The 17,748-nt window shown below is 42.7% G+C and overlaps 1 protein-coding gene across 3 annotated transcripts in view; it reads right to left on the bottom strand.

Moving 5' to 3' along the window:
- Nucleotides 1-575: 575 nt before the first annotated feature.
- syndig1l (synapse differentiation inducing 1-like) overlaps nucleotides 576-17,748 on the bottom strand; it is a 100,442-nt gene continuing 83,269 nt past the window's right edge. For all 3 annotated transcript variants that reach the window (XM_034228617.1, XM_034228619.1, XM_034228620.1), the window contains one exon: nucleotides 576-3,274. In XM_034228617.1, the coding sequence (XP_034084508.1) occupies nucleotides 3,026-3,274 (249 nt within the window). In that variant the 3' untranslated portion in view covers nucleotides 576-3,025. The remainder of the gene's footprint in view (nucleotides 3,275-17,748) is intronic.

Below are 17,748 nucleotides of genomic sequence, written 5' to 3'. Positions count from 1 at the left end.
AAAAGGTGTGTCACCTCTGTTGTAGATTATACACCATACCTGATAATCCCAACCCCCTAATGCTCTGTTACTGCATGAATATGACTATCAAAATAATATAAAGGCACAGTTTGAAATGTCAGTCTGTCCTGTACCCGTATTATTCGGTGTGTTGAGCGGAGTGCGGATCAGCGTTTATGTTCAATAACCATGATGGTGACAGCACAAACGGAAGGTGTACTTTACTGCACGCAGCTACTGTATGAGAACACTGCAGCTACACATTTCAGAGCTGCTCCTCTTTTCTCTTTTCTGGAAAAACCACCCACACTCCGTGACTCAGTCTGTGTTTGCTTTTCGCTCTAAGGACAACTCGAGCATCTCAAGTACTGGGCCAATTCTCTCAGGTCGTTGAGCGTTTTTGGGATATAAATCCGATACAGAGCTTCATGTTATATAAAATCACAGAGAGAAATATGTTTTGCTTTTAGGAAAGGACATCCTTCCTTTCTGATTTATTTGTTATTACATTTGAACATGTCTTATTTGCACTATGTACATGTTGCCTTCACACAGAAAGAAATCCCGAAACATAATAAAAAATGTAATCTTCTTTAATTGCTTTAGGGCACGACACAGAGAGAGCACTATCACCCTGGCATTGAGAAATGCATTCAGCAAATGTCTTTGTTGTGCGGATGTGTACATTTACTCATCACAATGAGAAGGAAATGACAACAGCATTGAAACCCACGTACTGTTGTAACATATTGCACAATACCAGGTTGCCAAAGAAGCCAGATAAAAACACATCATTTTTGAATGATACGCTACATAACACAAAGCATGTTTATCGTTATCAGCAATAAAACCTTCTCCAAGAGATGGAACGGACGGACAGAGTCTTTCAGTATAGTTACAGTGATGGTCATGATGTGTGCGTACATTGGTGTGGAATCAGTAGCTCATCAAAGGGTCGGAGGTCAAACATTTACATTGTAATAACCAGCTTTTGAGATGAATAGAAACTCAATGAGCTGATTCCAAGGGGCCCCGAACGAAATGAATCAGCATTCAGCTTGTCATTATCCGACTGCCTCAATGTTTATTCATACACAGCCAACAATAACATTCAAAGAAAAGTCTTGGGAGCCTACCAAAGTTTTATTCAAGCAAAGCGTGTTGGAATATTCCCCTCGTGGAGCATACAGGCAATATTCACTCTTCATTAGCACAGCAGAACAGACTTACATGGTTGTTTTCACATGTTCACAGAGGCGAGGATGCCTAAATGGATTGTTTACTTGCAGGGTTTGACAGCAACCAGCGACGCCAAAAGTGGCTTATTAGTGAAATTAATGTGGTTGTGCTATTTTAGGGTTATGCTCCAGACAATAGACATTCCTTAAAAAAATAAAAGCCATTACAGGGAGATAAATGTGCACCATAAATGTCAGGTATGACTAATGCATGACCTGCGCAGAGAAACTAAGTGTATAATGTCTTCTCTGGAGGATTTAACTACCATCTGCCTGAATGTAGGAAATAAAAACACAAACTAAAATCGCTGTTATTAATGAGCCCTTCATACAAAGAAAATCAGTGAAATTGTCTGTCGCGTGTCTGTCTTTAAACCTTTAAACCTGTCTTTAAGAGTAATAGCTCTTGAAATTGCGAAGGAACAAAGTGTCTCGGAGCGTTGTTACTATGAAATGTCCTTATTAATAGCTGCATTGGGGAATGTTGAGCGTTTGCACAAATATGAGCCCCTTTCACCGCCTGATCAATTTTAATTTAGGCTTTTTTTATGATGTGACAAAAACAAGTTCTTAATCCAATCAATCATTGCGTTGCAGTATACTGCTGGCATAGCTCGAGTCATGCAAAGAATAATTGATCACAGCTAAATTCTAAGCTGTCAGACCAACGCACTCTGTTTATACGCGCAGCCCTGAAGGAAACGCAAGGCCTGCCTTTTAATGACATTATCTACCTGATTTATAACTTCCTGCCCATTGTTAACGGCTGATATTTCATTTTGCGTTCCCTCACCAGGAGCAGCGTTTTTGGGAGACACTGTGCACCGTTTCCCCCCTGAATGTCTGACCATATGGCCACCTCGCATGTGTGCTTTACTTCCAAGGCCATAAATGAACATTCCTTAAAGCAAATTTCATCAAGGTGCCTCTAGAAAGACAAACATAAAAACAAAGCACATTTGCATGTATGTAGGCAAACCTTATCTGGCATGAACAGATTTTGTTAGATTTCAGGGCCTTTGTTTGATGGATGGACACCTTCTCAGAGGTTTAGTATAGGCCCGAGGCTCCATTGAGATCCTTGTAACTCATGCCATATTGTTCAATGAGACGCCTCTGATCATGTTTGATCTCTTTTTTTTCAACGCAGGGCTCTTTCTCTGATTGAAATGAGTTGTTCTTTATTTTTTTCTGAAGTTTCTCTGGAAATGAAGCCCTCCTTTGTCACAATTCGAGAAAATGTGAGCAATCTACTGCGAGTGACCAACACAGCCTTGGTACTTCTGAGCCAATGAGGGCAGCTCACGGTCTATTAAAGACAGTCCTGGGTGGTAAACTAAGATGACAGTACACTAGAGAGGCTCTTATTTTTAACTCAAAAAGTCACAACATAAAGTTAGTTTAAGAGCGGTTTGTGTCAATCTTTTAACCCTCCTCAACCTCAATTTTTTGTACTCTTTAAGTGTGCAATGTGATCTTCCAAGTGTTATCTTCTTGATGTGTCTTTAGGAGTCCAGGAAGTTAAAACCAGCCGAAAAAGGATGAAGCCAACAGGGGTTTAAGTTGATGGGATGCAAACTGGACTCCAACATGGAACCATTACTCAAACTGCCACAACGAAAAAAAAATGCTGTCGATCCCCAATTCCCTTTCTTGTCCCCCTCCAGCTTGACCTCTCTCCAGTCACTGTGGCTAATCTTTGCTGACAGATGGCCTGAAGGGAGAGAAAGACGGAAAGAAGGGAAGGTGGAGGGGGAAAACTGTACATCCCCGAAACAAACTTTTCCTCAAAGTCTGCCAGGAGTAACGGCGTTCCCATGAGGGGGGTTATTCTCTTCCATGGTTCCCCGGAGATGTATTGTAGGGACGGTGCCACTGCTATATGTGTCCTGGTTAGAAAGGTAGGCAATGAGAGCAACCACCACCCCCACATACACACCGGTGCCTATAGTGATGGAGAGGGCAGCGAGGAACAAAGCGCGTCTGGAGGCGATGTTGGCCAGTGGGAAGTCACCTTTGTTCACTGCCTTGGTGGTCTGGAAAAAAGGAGAAAAAAGCAAGAGAAGAAGAAAGTCAGATACAGTTTGGAGGTAGTCAAGAGAAAAGGGTGACCCATTTTTAAAAAAGAGCCATAATTACAGAAGCTGGTCTGTTATTTCTGTGCCAGTGCGAGGGAAACATGCAAGTGGAGGATGGGCTAATAGACCGAGCGGCTCGGCGTAACCCAGGAGAGCTCATCACGCATGGCAGGATTAAAAATGGCCAATTAGTGTGAAAATGTCAAGGACTGCAGTTTACGGGTGTATCCGGCTGCTAGCACTGAATGATAAATGACATATGAGGAAAAACAATTATTTATCATAATTTTTCATTACGGGTAAAATGACATTTGACAAAGACCAGAATAGATTAAGTTATGAATGAACATCTTTCAAGTACATTTTGACAGTGCTGCTATTTGTTAGGTCAACAACATTATAAAAGGATTAAAAAAGAAAAACCTATGCAAAAAGGTGAAAGCTCAACATTTTAAGGGCTGTTAAATCAGATAAAGAACATATACCTCACACAGGCTCTGCCCTCTACTGGACTCTATGGGTGCTACTCTCAACCATGCTATGCGAGCATTCACACACTGGCCCTGTCTCAGGTCGACTATTTTCATTTCCTCGCTCCTCGCTCCTCGGGCTTACCGGAAGTTGATTTGTCTGCGCCCATCTTGAGTACGTCCCATGGCTCTTATTTCTGCCGGAGGACGGAGGATCGAGGAGCGATAATGGAGGAGCGATAATGGAGGAACCACCAGACCATCCTCCGATGAAATCCTCAGACACTCGCCCCGCCCCCTTACTGTGTATCGCTCACTGATTGGACGATGCAGTGCATGCACTGACAAAGTGTGCAATCCAATGAATGTTAATCTAACGGGGTTTGATATATAACATATCTCTTTTCTTCTCTCAATTATTTTATTTCTATTGTGCACTCTAATCAATATTAATCAAACTATTGTTCGTTTATACATTTTAAGAATGGCGTTTATCTTTTTTGAGAATGAGTTCTTATTTGATTGTATTTATTGGGGTCTACAACAGATGATACAAATGTTTGTGTCAGTAAATGTGTGGCGGGGGTATTTGTGAAAATAACGGGGACAGAGCATGGATGTATAATAAGAACTGGATACAGCGTGGGAGGGCGGGGCCTCATTCATTCCTATGAGAGTTGCTCATTAGCGCATGATGATAAAATGGCCCAACTTTTGAGAGAGTGAACGTCACAGATTTACCCAGCATGCCTGAGAAGTACCCGTATGTGCGCTCATAGCGCATGCGCCAACTTTAACCAAAATGCTCGTTCACATCAAGCACCGTCAATTTGCGTACACGTTAACAGCACCGTGCGTTCATGACAGCATGGTAATGATTTGTTATTATGATGGATTTGATATTAAAGAGGCGGCAGTTAGCAGCTAGCGGCTAGCTAGTCATTATGCTAATGTGACATCAATCGTATGTACTTATATTACGCTGTAACAGGATATCTAGTGATATCAAGCAACAGAGCTTCATTTAGCATGAAAGAATGATTGCATTGTATATATATATATATATATATATATATATATATATTATAATAATAATAAGTAATATTAACTTTATTTAATACAACATTTACGGTACAAGATTTTAATCATACAGCCCATGTAGTATGATAATGAATTACAGCAAACATGTGCAATATATCATTATTACAGCTCCGTGGGATGGCAGTAAGACGATATGGGTCCGTTCTTATTGTGCATCCATGGGTAAAGATAAACGCAACTCACATTGGTTTCTCAAACAGCATCTCTGTAAACTACGTGTATTCACTGAATTTCACTCTCTGCCTTTAACGGCTCATTGTAGCTCCAATAGTTCCAGCCACCACCCTCCCTGTGAGCACAGTGTGCTCTGATTGGTCGGGACACGTAACATGAATGTGCCGGGCGGCGCGGTCCCGTGGGTTAGATGCGCGTTCATAATACAGAGGGAAATAACTCTCAGAATAACGTTATTAGCACATTATCACAACTTGAGAAACGAATGTTTTTAATAAGGGCTATACAAGTGTTCATATTGGGTAGTTTATTTAGTTTAAAAAAAATTATCCAACGATTTACAGACCACTCTTTCCCCATGTAAGTCAATGGGAAAAAGTGTTTCCGGGCCTGGCAACCAAACGGAAGTGTAGTACCCGCCGTTTGGCCAGCACGAATATTTCATCTGAGGTCCGGCGCACTTCCTGGGGCTTGGGCGGATGGCTCCGTTTTCCGGGGAGGAGGATGACGAGGACTTCTCGTTGTCGGGCACTTCCGGGTCCGGCGTCCATGGAGGTCCGGCGTCCATGGAAGTTCACCGCCCACCTCATAAAGTGCTGTCAAAGCACTGTGCGGGTTCAAAATACGCTATTGCCGGCGTGCTGTTGTCAGAAAACCCACCTTGCCTGGTATAATAGCTCAGATTAATGCATTTCACCGTTGAATGTGAAACACAGCGTTAATACGAAGGCGTGCGGCCCCGTGAGAGTGGCCGCGGTGTGTTCATGACCTCCGCAGAAGAACGGTGGGTTACGTATTGTAACCCTAGTTCTAGAGTGATGTGTGTGTAAAAAATGCATTCAGTTGCATTTATCGTAGTCACCTCTCTCCACAATTCCACATTTCCCCATAATATACGTTTCAAAGAGAAGGCATTATGACGGAGCCGCGGCCCCACGAGAGCGTGCCGCGGTGCGTTCAAGGACCTCAGTAGAAAATCGGCCTTTTCTGTGTCAGCCCCCCATGGGCCAAACTTCCTTTTATGGAAGGTTTGGCAGCGGAGTAGGCCACCAGAGAGTACTACAGCTTCTTAGCTGCAGCTCCACAGCATGTCCCCTAACACAAGTTTTATGGGGAATGGAAGCTCAGCGGGTAGTAGACAGAGTGGATGGACAGGACTCTGAGACTGGGTTACTCACCTCCAGTTTTGCAGCGTCCCTCCTCCATTCAGGAAAATCTATCATCCCAGGAGGAGATTTCCTTTTCAAACAGAGTTTCAGGACCTTTTGCAAAAAACAGGCTGTGTCTGTTGTGCACTCTCAGGCAGAGAAAAAGGGCTTTACTCCATGTACTTCCTGGTTCCCAAGAAGACAGGAGAATTCAGACCCATTCTGGATCTTTGCAGCCTGAATCAGCACATTGCCTCCGAAAAGTTCCATATGTAAACCAATTACTGGAACTACGGCAGCCGGGGCAATTGGTTCACAACCATCGACCTGAAGGACGCTTACTTTCATGTTGAAAATTGCTCCAAAGCACAGAAAGTATTTGCTTTTGCCTTCCAGGGGGTAGCCTACAAGTACAGACTACCATTTGGCTACTCCCTATCCCCACCCACGTTCAGCAACGTTCACGTCTCATTCTCCCCCTCCTGGAGAGGGTGGGACAAGAACGATTGTCAGTCATCCTGTTAGCCCCAGGTCGCCGCTTGGCGCCGTGGTACACAGAGGTGACACAGATGATGGTGGACCAGCCCTGGACGGTTCCTCAGGTCTGGGGGGCGTTGTCTCAGGAAGCAGGTGCAATAGGGGTGTTACCCACTCTGGGCCAACCTCTCCAGGCTCCTGAGAGGGACAGGCTGAGACGGGGGGGACTGTCTGACAAAGTTATTCAGACTATCCAGACAGCAAGAGCAGGATCCACCACAGCCTGTTACTGGACGAAGTGGTTGGGATTCCAGCGGTGGTGTGAAGAAAGGAGTCTAGAGCCTTTATCATGTACGTTGGGCTCTATTCTGTCCTATTTACAGATACTGGTGGACAGGGGACTTGCTTATTCCACAATTAAGGTGTATGCAGCAGCCATCTCGTCCTGCCATGAGGGATTGGGGGGCAGGTCAGCCTTTAGTCAACCGCTTATGGCGCGTTTGCAGGGGGTCAGGAAACAGCGGCCAGTGGTGCATGTCTCTACCCCTCAATGGGATCTGCCATTGGTGCTCAAGACTGGTCACAGAACCATTTGAGCCTCTGGAGCTCTCCTCCCTGAAGGCACTATCATTGAAAACAGCTTTGCTGTTTGCCTTGACTTTGGCCAAGAGAGTGTGCGAGCTCTCTCCAGTCTCTCCCTGCCCGCCCACAGGCAGGCGGGAAGAGCCTTCCTCACTATTTTCCATGCACTCTACACGAGGTAAGCGTGTGTGAGTGTGCTCTACCCAGCCAAGTAAGCTGTAGCCCCGACTTCTCCACGGTCTCAACCGGATGAGAGGAAGTTGGGGTGCGGTGGCTGTTAACCAAAGACCGGTCAGGGGCAGTGTGATGGGTCGATGTTGTTGGACGACAGGGCGTTTATCCATTAGGGCTCCACCCACTGTACCCATAGAGCCCAGTAGACTAGAGGGTGGAGCCTGTGTGAGATATAACGGGGGATTACGTATTGTAACCCTAGTTATATAATATAAGCACAGGTGGAGCCCTCTATCTAGGGGCCCTGTCCGCATTCAGGTAGGCTCGCCCTGATTGGCCTGCTACGTTTATACAAACTCAATGTGTGAATGCTCGCATAGCATGGTTGAGAGTAGTACCCATAGAGTTCAGTAGAGGGCCCCGTCTGTGCTTATATAACTAAGGTTACAATACGTAACCCCCCGATTCTTGCTTATTTTCCCAGACAACAACCACCACGAGCATGACCCAGTTACCATGTATTTAAGGTCATAATCAGGGGTGCACATAACTGGTACGCAGGTACGCTATGCGCGGGCAACAATCTGAAATGCGTACCGTCACTTGTGTCACAAAGCGCATTTGCGTACCGACGTACTTGTGAAGCTTTTCCAGAAGGCGGTTAGATCACTGGACAACAGAGTCGGTCTCCGTCTGCACAGACAGGGCTGCTGTTAACGTCTGTCTGTACAACGGAATTGTGCCAAAACTACGCCAACCGGCTGCGGAGGGGAGGGAGACTCCCCCCCTTCACTGGAGAACTGCGCTAAAACAGCTGATCACAGCGTTCACGCTCTGTGGTCACAAGTACTCCACTAGCCCACCCCGCCCCCCTCCCCCTCCAACTTTGAGTGGAGCCAGAAGTTGGAGTACCAAACACTGATTCCAGGTACTCATCTGAGTACCTCACTGAGAAAGTTATGTGCACCCCTGGTTATAATGCATTATTACAACCCACTATAGGCACATATAGATCCTCTGTGTGGTGTTAACCATTCAACAACAGTTGTTTTACTCTGCCTCACTGCAATATAACACACCTGATAGCTTTCAGTGCAGTCGGGGAAAGGTTCTCTGTTAGTTTGTAACAAAAAGTGTCCCCTTTAAAACGTATTGAAGATTTAAAAAACAAATGACCTCCTTACTGTTGTATGTCAATGCCTTTAACATCCGTGTTTGTCAAAAAATTCCTAAAAAAAAATAATTCTATATTGATTCTGACTTTTCTACATCCAACTCACAGGTTTATCATTGCTTTGAGAAAAAAGATTATTAATTTACCCCTTTTAGAAGTGAAGATATAGTCATTTGTTCTGGGAATGTCATTTTCGAGTCTGAGACCTGAAAAACAGGTTTGGTGCTTAATCGTTAATCATGTTTCCTATTAGATATTTCTATAAAATGGTCCTAATTGGTGTATGAATTATTCAATTATGGCCAAAAACATGTTGACCTTTCACCAGCAAAATCTGATCATTTCCTTATAGAGTCCAAGTGCTGGTGCAACATTTGAAGAAATTCTCCAAAGGAATCCCAGAGGTAAAGTGTTTTCGAATAAAGACATACAAACGGAACCCAAATACAATATTAGAACGGTAATTACCGAAGCTTTAAATACTCTATTACTTAAGTTAAAACTTAAAAGTGCCCTCTGGAGTTTTTCTTGTAAACACACTGCTTTCAGTGTTTAATCCTATTTAAGAGCATTAAATAAAGCATCCTTATTAATGATACAAAGTAAACCATCCCACTGAGGGCCAGGTTTATTAATTAGCCAGATGTGTAACATCAGCAATTGATGCTAAAATGGTTATTTTCCTTGTATCATTCCATGCTGTTTGCTAAAAAAGCTGATATGATTAATTTGCTTGAAAACGACAATAATGAACAGTGTTTTCTCTTGAATATCCTGCCCATTGTTGAGTGTTTACACTGCTGCCTGCTGTATTTCCCCTAGCTATCTGGCTATTTGAATGAAATGTCATGACAGAAGGGAGATGCAGGGAAGAAAGACTTGTGTTTTGATTTGTTGTTTTCATTCACATAGCTGCAGAGAGGACAGTGCCGGGGCAGAAATTACAGGCACAGTGGAAATAGTTTCAGAGGCTTTGTGAAGACTTTGAATTGGCTCTTTCGTTTCCCATCTCGATTGTCTTTCCCAAAACTAATTTATGTTCTGTTGAGTCCAAATGCCATTCCATATGAATCTATTATTTTTCTAGTTGATGAGATTCAGTGGTGTCAATACGCAGCCATAATGTATTGTACGGATAACCAGGGACGTGCACAGGTACGGGCTATTGTTGCCCGGGCAACGGCCCGTTTGGCCTTTTTGGCTGACCTGCCCCTCTGGAGAGAGCGAGAGTTTGTTTTTATTTGTTCTGTTGTGGCCAAATCAACATGATAAGCCCACAATCAGTATTGTAGCGTCTCGCTGCGGGAAACACACTTTGTCAGCGCTGTCATCTGCCGGTGCGTTAAGACCACCTCAGTGTCGGATTTTGGAAACTTGATTTTGAGTTGTCTCATGGCAGTTAGGGTATAAGGGACAAACCAGGGGACTTTACTTCCTCTTGATACCGTCAGTTATTTACAAAAAACACCTAAATATAGCCTACTTGTTGTTATTGAGCTTCTGTGTTTCTGTGTCTTTTCATCTGTAAACTCCCTCAACGCGCCGCTCGCTCTCTTTTCTTGATCGCCCTCTCACGGGTGAAGAGTTCAAGCTTCATTGTAGGATTTCTGCCATGTCTCTACCACTTTAGTTTGACCATCTCCGTTACTAAGTTATGGAATACTAAATAACTAAGTAATTAGATACCTTACCGTTACTGCGCTCATGATAAGAATAAGAATAATGCGTATTGAACTGGTTTAATTAATTAGTGAGTTTATTTAAGGTAATTAGTTAGAGGCCCTATTTTATGTCTGGACTGCACAGCAGTTACAATGGTCTGGTCAAACTACATTAGAACAGAATTGTCCCCATTTTGTTTTTAATAGTTACTAACATTAGATATTTTTGATGAGATATGGACCGCACAACTAAAAATGTGCCTGGTTTGCATTTTTAAAAACAAGTTACCGAATGCAATAGTCGCCTTAGCTTATTTTGTTATGAGATGTGAATTACTGTTCAATTTAGTTGATGTAATAATCGGTTGGTTTCTTTTACATTAAAAACAAGTTACAATTTTCAAAAGGTCTTATGTTTTTTATCGGGGGGAGGTCATTTTTCCAGTTTAGAGCAATAGCCCCTCCAAAGGTCTGTGCACGTCCCTGCGGATAACACAATACATTGGACATTATATTGTGCTGAATGTATCCCAGCGCAGTTTGAAATGTACCGTGTGATTGTGTAAAACGACCTTCATTATTCAGTTGAATTAATTTGAACAATAAGTGTGTGTGAGTGTGATGAAGCAGGCAATAGACCTCCAGTCCTGAAACCACGGTCGTCTCTTCTAAAAGTGTGTCCCATTCCTTTCGGAAGTGGACGCTCCAAGTTGACGAGGTTACGCTTCCTATTTGCTCTTGTTAGAGTTAGATGCAGAGTTTATTTCAATTTTGGAAGTGAATAGAAGAATAAACAGGAAAGCACGGCTCGACACAAATCCTTGTTTTGACCTTCAATTTTCCTCGCAAGCCATCAGACTGTGGATAAAAGTAGCTCTTGTGAGATTAGTTTGTAGGATGCCTAATCTTGCTTGTGGTAACAGAATGAGACGCTTGGCGAGAAATCTGGGAAGACTTTGGAAAGGAGCCATTGCTGTTCCTCACTGAGAGGAGCCAACTGGTTCAGGTACCTGACCCTGTGGCTCCCTTATTTTGAGTTGTACTGTGAACGAATAACTGAAGGGAGAACCTGCAGTAACACACGCTGGAGAGATTAACCGTTGATTAATATCAAATCTAGGATTATTCAAACCAATTTGAAATGGTGACAAAAAACTGCTCTTACACAGGCTACCTTTTTTATTTATGTGCCAGGTTTCTTTGGTTATTTTTATACATTTGTCTTTTAAATGAATATTTATGCCTTTTCATTTGTACATGTACCTGGAATGGTTTTTAAAATTACTGTATTATTCATAGCCTCTGCTCATTTGCACCGCAGTAATGCATCAGGGCCAAAGCAGCTACACAGGAGAGCAAACTCCCATCTACATACTTTATGTTCGTCTTTTGTACAATTTTTATAGATTTAAATAAGATTTGACACAAAGTCTGATGTGTTAAGCCTGATAATATTAGAACAATAAGACAGATATGGCACAGGTCTATGGCACATAGGGGTGACGCAATGTCGCATGATAACTGTGATGTTGAAAATATGTAATGTTGATATCATGTCAATGACATGATATGTGGTGACCTTCTAGGTGTTTTAGTAATCACACAATTTGGTTTCTTTTTTACACTATTTTATGCTTTTGCACATGTATGTTTATATTACTCTTAAGCTCCCTACACTTATATTTCGAACCAGAGGTCGCGTTAACCGAATATTTTCCATCTATGACGGATTTTTTTTACAATGACGGAAAAATCTAAAAGCCGTCCCTCATTTTGACGGATTAGAACAAACTAAGAACAGCGCCAAAGTTTCCCCGCAGAGGGGCTCCGGTGTTATGCCGTGTTATACCCGCCCACAAGGAAATGATATAGTTTCCAAACCTAACTTTGCCGAACAGATCATTGAAATGTCTGTGAGTATTTGCTTTACGCTGTGCGCGCTCCCGCGAGGTGCAGTGGGCATGCATAATACGGCGCTAACAGTTCACGAGCGTGCGTCCACCCAGCTTTCAGCGATGGTTGCTAGTAGAGAAAAACACTCCCCCACTGTGAACTGTTTCATTAGTGCCAGGAAGGGTTGAGAGGATAATGCCTAATAGTGTGAGACAAAGACATCCAGATGAGAGCCGGGAAAAAAGACTCTTTAGACAAATGCCTCGAAAGGTCAGAAAGCAAATCTAGACAAAGGACATGTATTCAAGGCAGAGCCACTGGCTTCCATGTCAATACAGTAATTATTGAAAACAAAAGTCCCCCACAGCAAGGTCTTTAGGAAGAGCAAATCCTAGAAAAGAGACATAATGTAATGGTGGACAGTGTAATTGTCGACATCACTGGAAGGAAGCTGAATTGAAGGGCACGTGCTTATTATTCGATTTTTCCAGTGAAGCACCAAATTGATTTTTTTTTCTCCACCTAAAAATGAACACATGCTGTGGCTCTTTCCGAGGGATATAACTAAGAATACTATGTGGAAAACATGTGTAGTAATTGTGTGTGCTCGTGAGCATCAGCTTTGTATAATGTGCCTTACAAGCGTCACTGTGTGGATTTTTTTCCTTGAATCCCCTTGAGAGGAAAGTGGTTAGAAGCATTATGGCTTTATCTCCACAACCTTGACAAAATGATTGAAATGTGGTGTCATGGAGAAAAAGATAACATCTCAGACTGAGCTGCATGTAGACTCACGCTGCGACGCGCTCTCGGAAGTCAATTCAGCACCCTTTACAGGTTTTTCTTGCAAATAAACAACACACAAATCCCTGTTTCTCTCCTTCTCTCTATGCTTTTTGTGCGGTGTCTCTCCATCTCCCCCACACAGACACGCAAGTGAATACAGAAACCCGTTTCGCAATAATTAGCTCATTCGTTTTCATCCATTATTACGACTTGTAAGCCGAAAGATAACTTCAGGGGAGTCTTATTTGCATAATCGTGAAAGGAATCGCTTCGGCTCCTCAACACTGCAGTCTCCAGCACAGATGTCTCAGAGCCGAGAGAAACATTTATCAGCATCTCAAAACAAAACACTCACCCTATTAGTGGCAATAATTGAAACTCAATTCCGCTTCCCAATCAAATGCTGCAAGCTAATTTCCCCCAGATACCCTCAGTATGGTAGTCATCGTGAGTTGTGTGCGGGCGGTGAATCCTAAAATGGCACTATTTACCATAAAGACGTTACACAGAATTAAGGATGTAGTCTTTGGCAAAAGGATATGAGCATGTTCAAAGCAGCATGTTGATTTCTGTGTGTTCCCTCATGACCTCGCTCTCCTTGGGAAGCCATGCAGCGGCTCGCTCTGTTTGAAGAGGATTGGCCTTCCATTGGGACAAAAACACTATTGATCCACACACTCTATTACATTCGCTAAGCTGTTTGTTTGTAAATGTCCTCAGAGTAAGTGACAAAGCTGATGTGCTATCACTTCTAAACTTTTTCTCTCGCCACTTCCTGCTGCCCTTCTCATATCCCATAATGCATCTGGTTACCCTGTAGCAGTGTTGGAAGAAGTACTCTGATCTTTAGTAAAAGTACAAAAGTATTGACATCAAAATATACATAAGTACCACAAGTAAAAGTATGTGTTACGCATTTAGTATTATGTATGTCCAATTACTGGATTATGATTATTGATGCATTAATTGTATATCACAATTTATAGCTTATTTAAATTACTTTGTTGAGTGCTGCTGGATATTTAAACCTTTATTTATATGTCAATGTTTATTTGTTATTTGATTTTTATGTTGTATAAAATGTATCTGTAAAGTAACTAATTACAAAAGCTGCCAGTTGATAAATGTAGGAAAGGAAAAAGTACAATATTAGCATTTAAAATGTAGTGCAATAGTTTAACGTAGCATACAATGAAATCCTTAAAGTTCAAGTAACTTAAATTACGTTAAAGTTGATTTAAAAAAGGGTCTGAGTCTTTAGGGTATACTTAGCCAAGCTGTTTGCAGATAAGGTGTTAAAACGTTGCTTTGCGTTCTTTTAGGCAGATTTCTACTCCTAAAAAAAAAATGTAATTCATCCTTAAATATGAACTGACTTTGTTGTTCAGTACAGATCGCTTCACACTTTTCTCAGGACAGAAGTCCACACCGATATACACATTTCATACCATCTTCTGCTTAAACCTGACAATCTTCTTGGTCTCAATCCTTCCAGAATTAATTGATTTAGTTACGGGGGCTCCCTGAATGATTGGATATAATGAAGACCAGTGAAGTGGGGTATTGAGCTATAAAATGAAGCGATCCCCGACTCCCACCGTATATTTTCCTGACAGCTCTTGTGGACAGCACCTTCTAAAGGAGTGAGTTTGGCAGAAAAGCCATCCATCCCTAAACACAGCCATCACTTCCCCATAATTATCCAGGAATAATCAAATTATCTCCTGACAAGATAATTCACTGACCACCTTAATCTGCCTCGGACTCCTCGCCCCCGCAGATAAGTCAGCTAAATGCTCGAGCTTTTGATAAGAAGTTATAGTCAAAAGCAGACCAATTTACTGGAAAGCTTACCTGTCTCTAGTGTGTGTGTGCTTTAAAACGTGTTCGACTTTGAGGCAGGAAGTCCAGTTGAATCCATTAAACCACCATTATGTGCAGTTTGCTAATGTCAAAAGCTTCATAATGAACAGCGCCGCCTCGTCACACCGTGACAGGTCGCACTCTCAAACCTCACACACTTGTTCTCTTCGGAAATAAATGCCATGTTTTTAATTACAGTGGGGCAAAAAAGTATTTAGTCAGCCACCAATTGTGCAAGTTCTCCCACTTAAAAAGATGAGAGGCCTGTAATTTTCATCCTAGGTATACCTCAACTATGAGAGACAGAATGGGGGGAAAAATCCAGAAAATCACATTGTCTGATTTTTAAAGAATCTATTTGCAAATTATGGTGGAAAATAAGTATTTGGTCAAAAACAAAAGTTCATCTCAATACTTTGTTATATACCCTTTGTTGGCAATGACAGAGGTCAAACGTTTTCTGTAAGTCTTCACAAGGTTTTCACACACTGTTGCTGGTATGTTGGCCCATTCCTCCATGCAAATCTCCTCTAGAGCAGTGATGTTTTGGGGCTGTCGCTGGGCAACACAGACTTTCAACTCCCTCCAAAGATTTTCTATGGGGTTGAGATCTGGAGACTGGCTAGGCCACTCCAGGACCTTGAAATGCCTCTTACGAAGCCACTCCTTCGTTGACCGGGCGGTGTGTTTGGGATCATTGTCATGCTGAAAGACCCAGCCACGTTTAATCTTCAATGCCCTTGCTGATGGAAGGAGGTTGTCACTCAAAATCTCACGATACATGGCCCCATTCATTCTTTCCTTTACACGGATCAGTCGTCCTGGTCCCTTTGCAGAAAAACAGCCCCAAAGCATGATGTTTCCACCCCCATGTTTCACAGTAGGTATGGTGTTCTTTGGATGCAACTCAGCATTCTTTCTCCTCCAAACACGTCTAGTTGAGTTTTTACCAAAAAGTTCTATTTTGGTTTCATCTGACCATATGACATTCTCACAATCCTCTTCTGGATCATCTAAATGCTCTCTAGCTAACTTCAGACGGGCCTGGACATGTACTGGCTTAAGCAGGGGAACACGTCTGGCACTGCAGGATTTGAGTCCCTGGCGGCGTAGTGTGTTACTGATGGTAGCCTTGGTTACTTTGGTCCCAGCTCTCTGCAGGTCATTGACTAGGTCCCCCCGTGTGGTTCTGGGATTTTTGCTCACCGTTCTTGTGATCATTTTGACCCCACGGGGTGAGATCTTGCGTGGAGCCCCAGATCGAGGGAGATTATCAGTGGTCTTGTATGTCTTCCATTTTCTAATAATTGCTCCCACAGTTGATTTCTTCACACCAAGCTGCTTACCTATTGCAGATTCAGTCTTCCCAGCCTGGTGCAGGTCTACAATTGTGTTTCTGGTGTCCTTTGACAGCTCTTTGGTCTTGGCCATAGTGGAGTTTGGAGTGTGACTGTTTGAGGTTGTGGACAGGTGTCTTTTATACTGATAACGAGTTCAAACAGGTGCCATTAATACAGTTAACAAGTGGAGGACAGAGGAGGCTCTTAAAGAAGAAGTTACAGGTCTGTGTGAGCCAGAAATCTTGTTTGTTTGTAGGTGACCAAATACTTATTTTACCGAGGAATTTACCAATTAATTCATTAAAAATCCTACAATGTGATTTCCTGGACTCTTTCCCCCCATTCTGTCTCTCATAGTAGAAGTGTACCTAGGATGAAAATTACAGGCCTCTCTCATATTTTTAAGTGGGAGAACTTGCACAATTGATGGCTGACTAAATACTTTTTTGCCCCACTGTATGTGGCTTTATGTTTCCGTCAAGAAAATGTCAGTTTACCTGACGTACCAGATGGTTTGTAACAAAGAACCAGTTGGAAAGTGTTTGGGAAGCTTTCAAAAAATGCTTGGCAGGGGACTGGATGACTCATCTGTCAATCAAACTCTTGGCAAAACATGGCGGGAGAAAAGAAAAACATATTTTTTGTATACAAAAAAAAAAGCTTTCGATGCTATTCCTTGCTCTTCAGTACATTTTCTCCGGTCTGATGCTGATAGCTGACTCTGCTACAGCATCCATGTCAACCTATTTGGGAGCCTCCACTGTTGTTTTGAACGAACAGATGCCTGCCTGTGTCCCATCACACATACTGAAACACACCTGTAGCTGCCAGTCAGACCCAGCGCCAGAACAAATCTAAAGGGAGGGCATATGATTTTCATGGGAGGGCACAACACCATGTGCTGCGGGCCTGCGGCACAATATCAAACAGCAAGGCCAACAGCATTGCGCAAAGATGCACACTTATCGCAAATATATCCACAAATAAAGGGCAACATAGAAACCACTTTTGAAACATTGTGTGCGTGGCAGCAAAGACACTGGTAAATCACGAGCAAGGCACACTGGTTAAGGATGGCAGCTTCCTCATCGCTGCACTCGGAGAGAAATAGACGGAGACGATGAACTGCTGTTAGCTCTATTATGGCATTGTGCATGTCGTGAGAGGTGTATGTTGCTGTGTGGAGAATGCTTTCCATTATTTTGGCCAACTCTGCATCTTTGTACTGCAGCGTATACTCAAACAGCGATAGGAAGAGCCCACTGCCTGACTCGGACATGCTGTGGAGTGAACCGTGGTCACCTCTGAGAGGGAGTTGGTTGACAGCTAAAAAAGCTATAATATCAATGACAGCTGACACGTAATAACGGTTCCGTGCCAGCTGATCTGCACCAAAGTACTCATTTCCTTATTTGTTTCCTCGCTTATCTGTCTCTCTCTCCACACACTCTCACATGAAATGTGTTCTTTTGATGCGGCATGCCTTAGCAGTCCTTTATCAGTCTGTAATGCTTGTTTCCAGATGCAAAAACCTTTGACAGTAAAAGCTGCATCAGATGAAGACGTATTGACTTTAAACTGTCTACAGG

Source organism: Gymnodraco acuticeps, unplaced genomic scaffold (assembly GCF_902827175.1).
Source record: "Gymnodraco acuticeps unplaced genomic scaffold, fGymAcu1.1, whole genome shotgun sequence".
NCBI classification, from domain to species: Eukaryota; Metazoa; Chordata; class Actinopteri; order Perciformes; family Bathydraconidae; genus Gymnodraco; species Gymnodraco acuticeps.
This window is presented reverse-complemented; position numbering and strand designations above follow the sequence as displayed.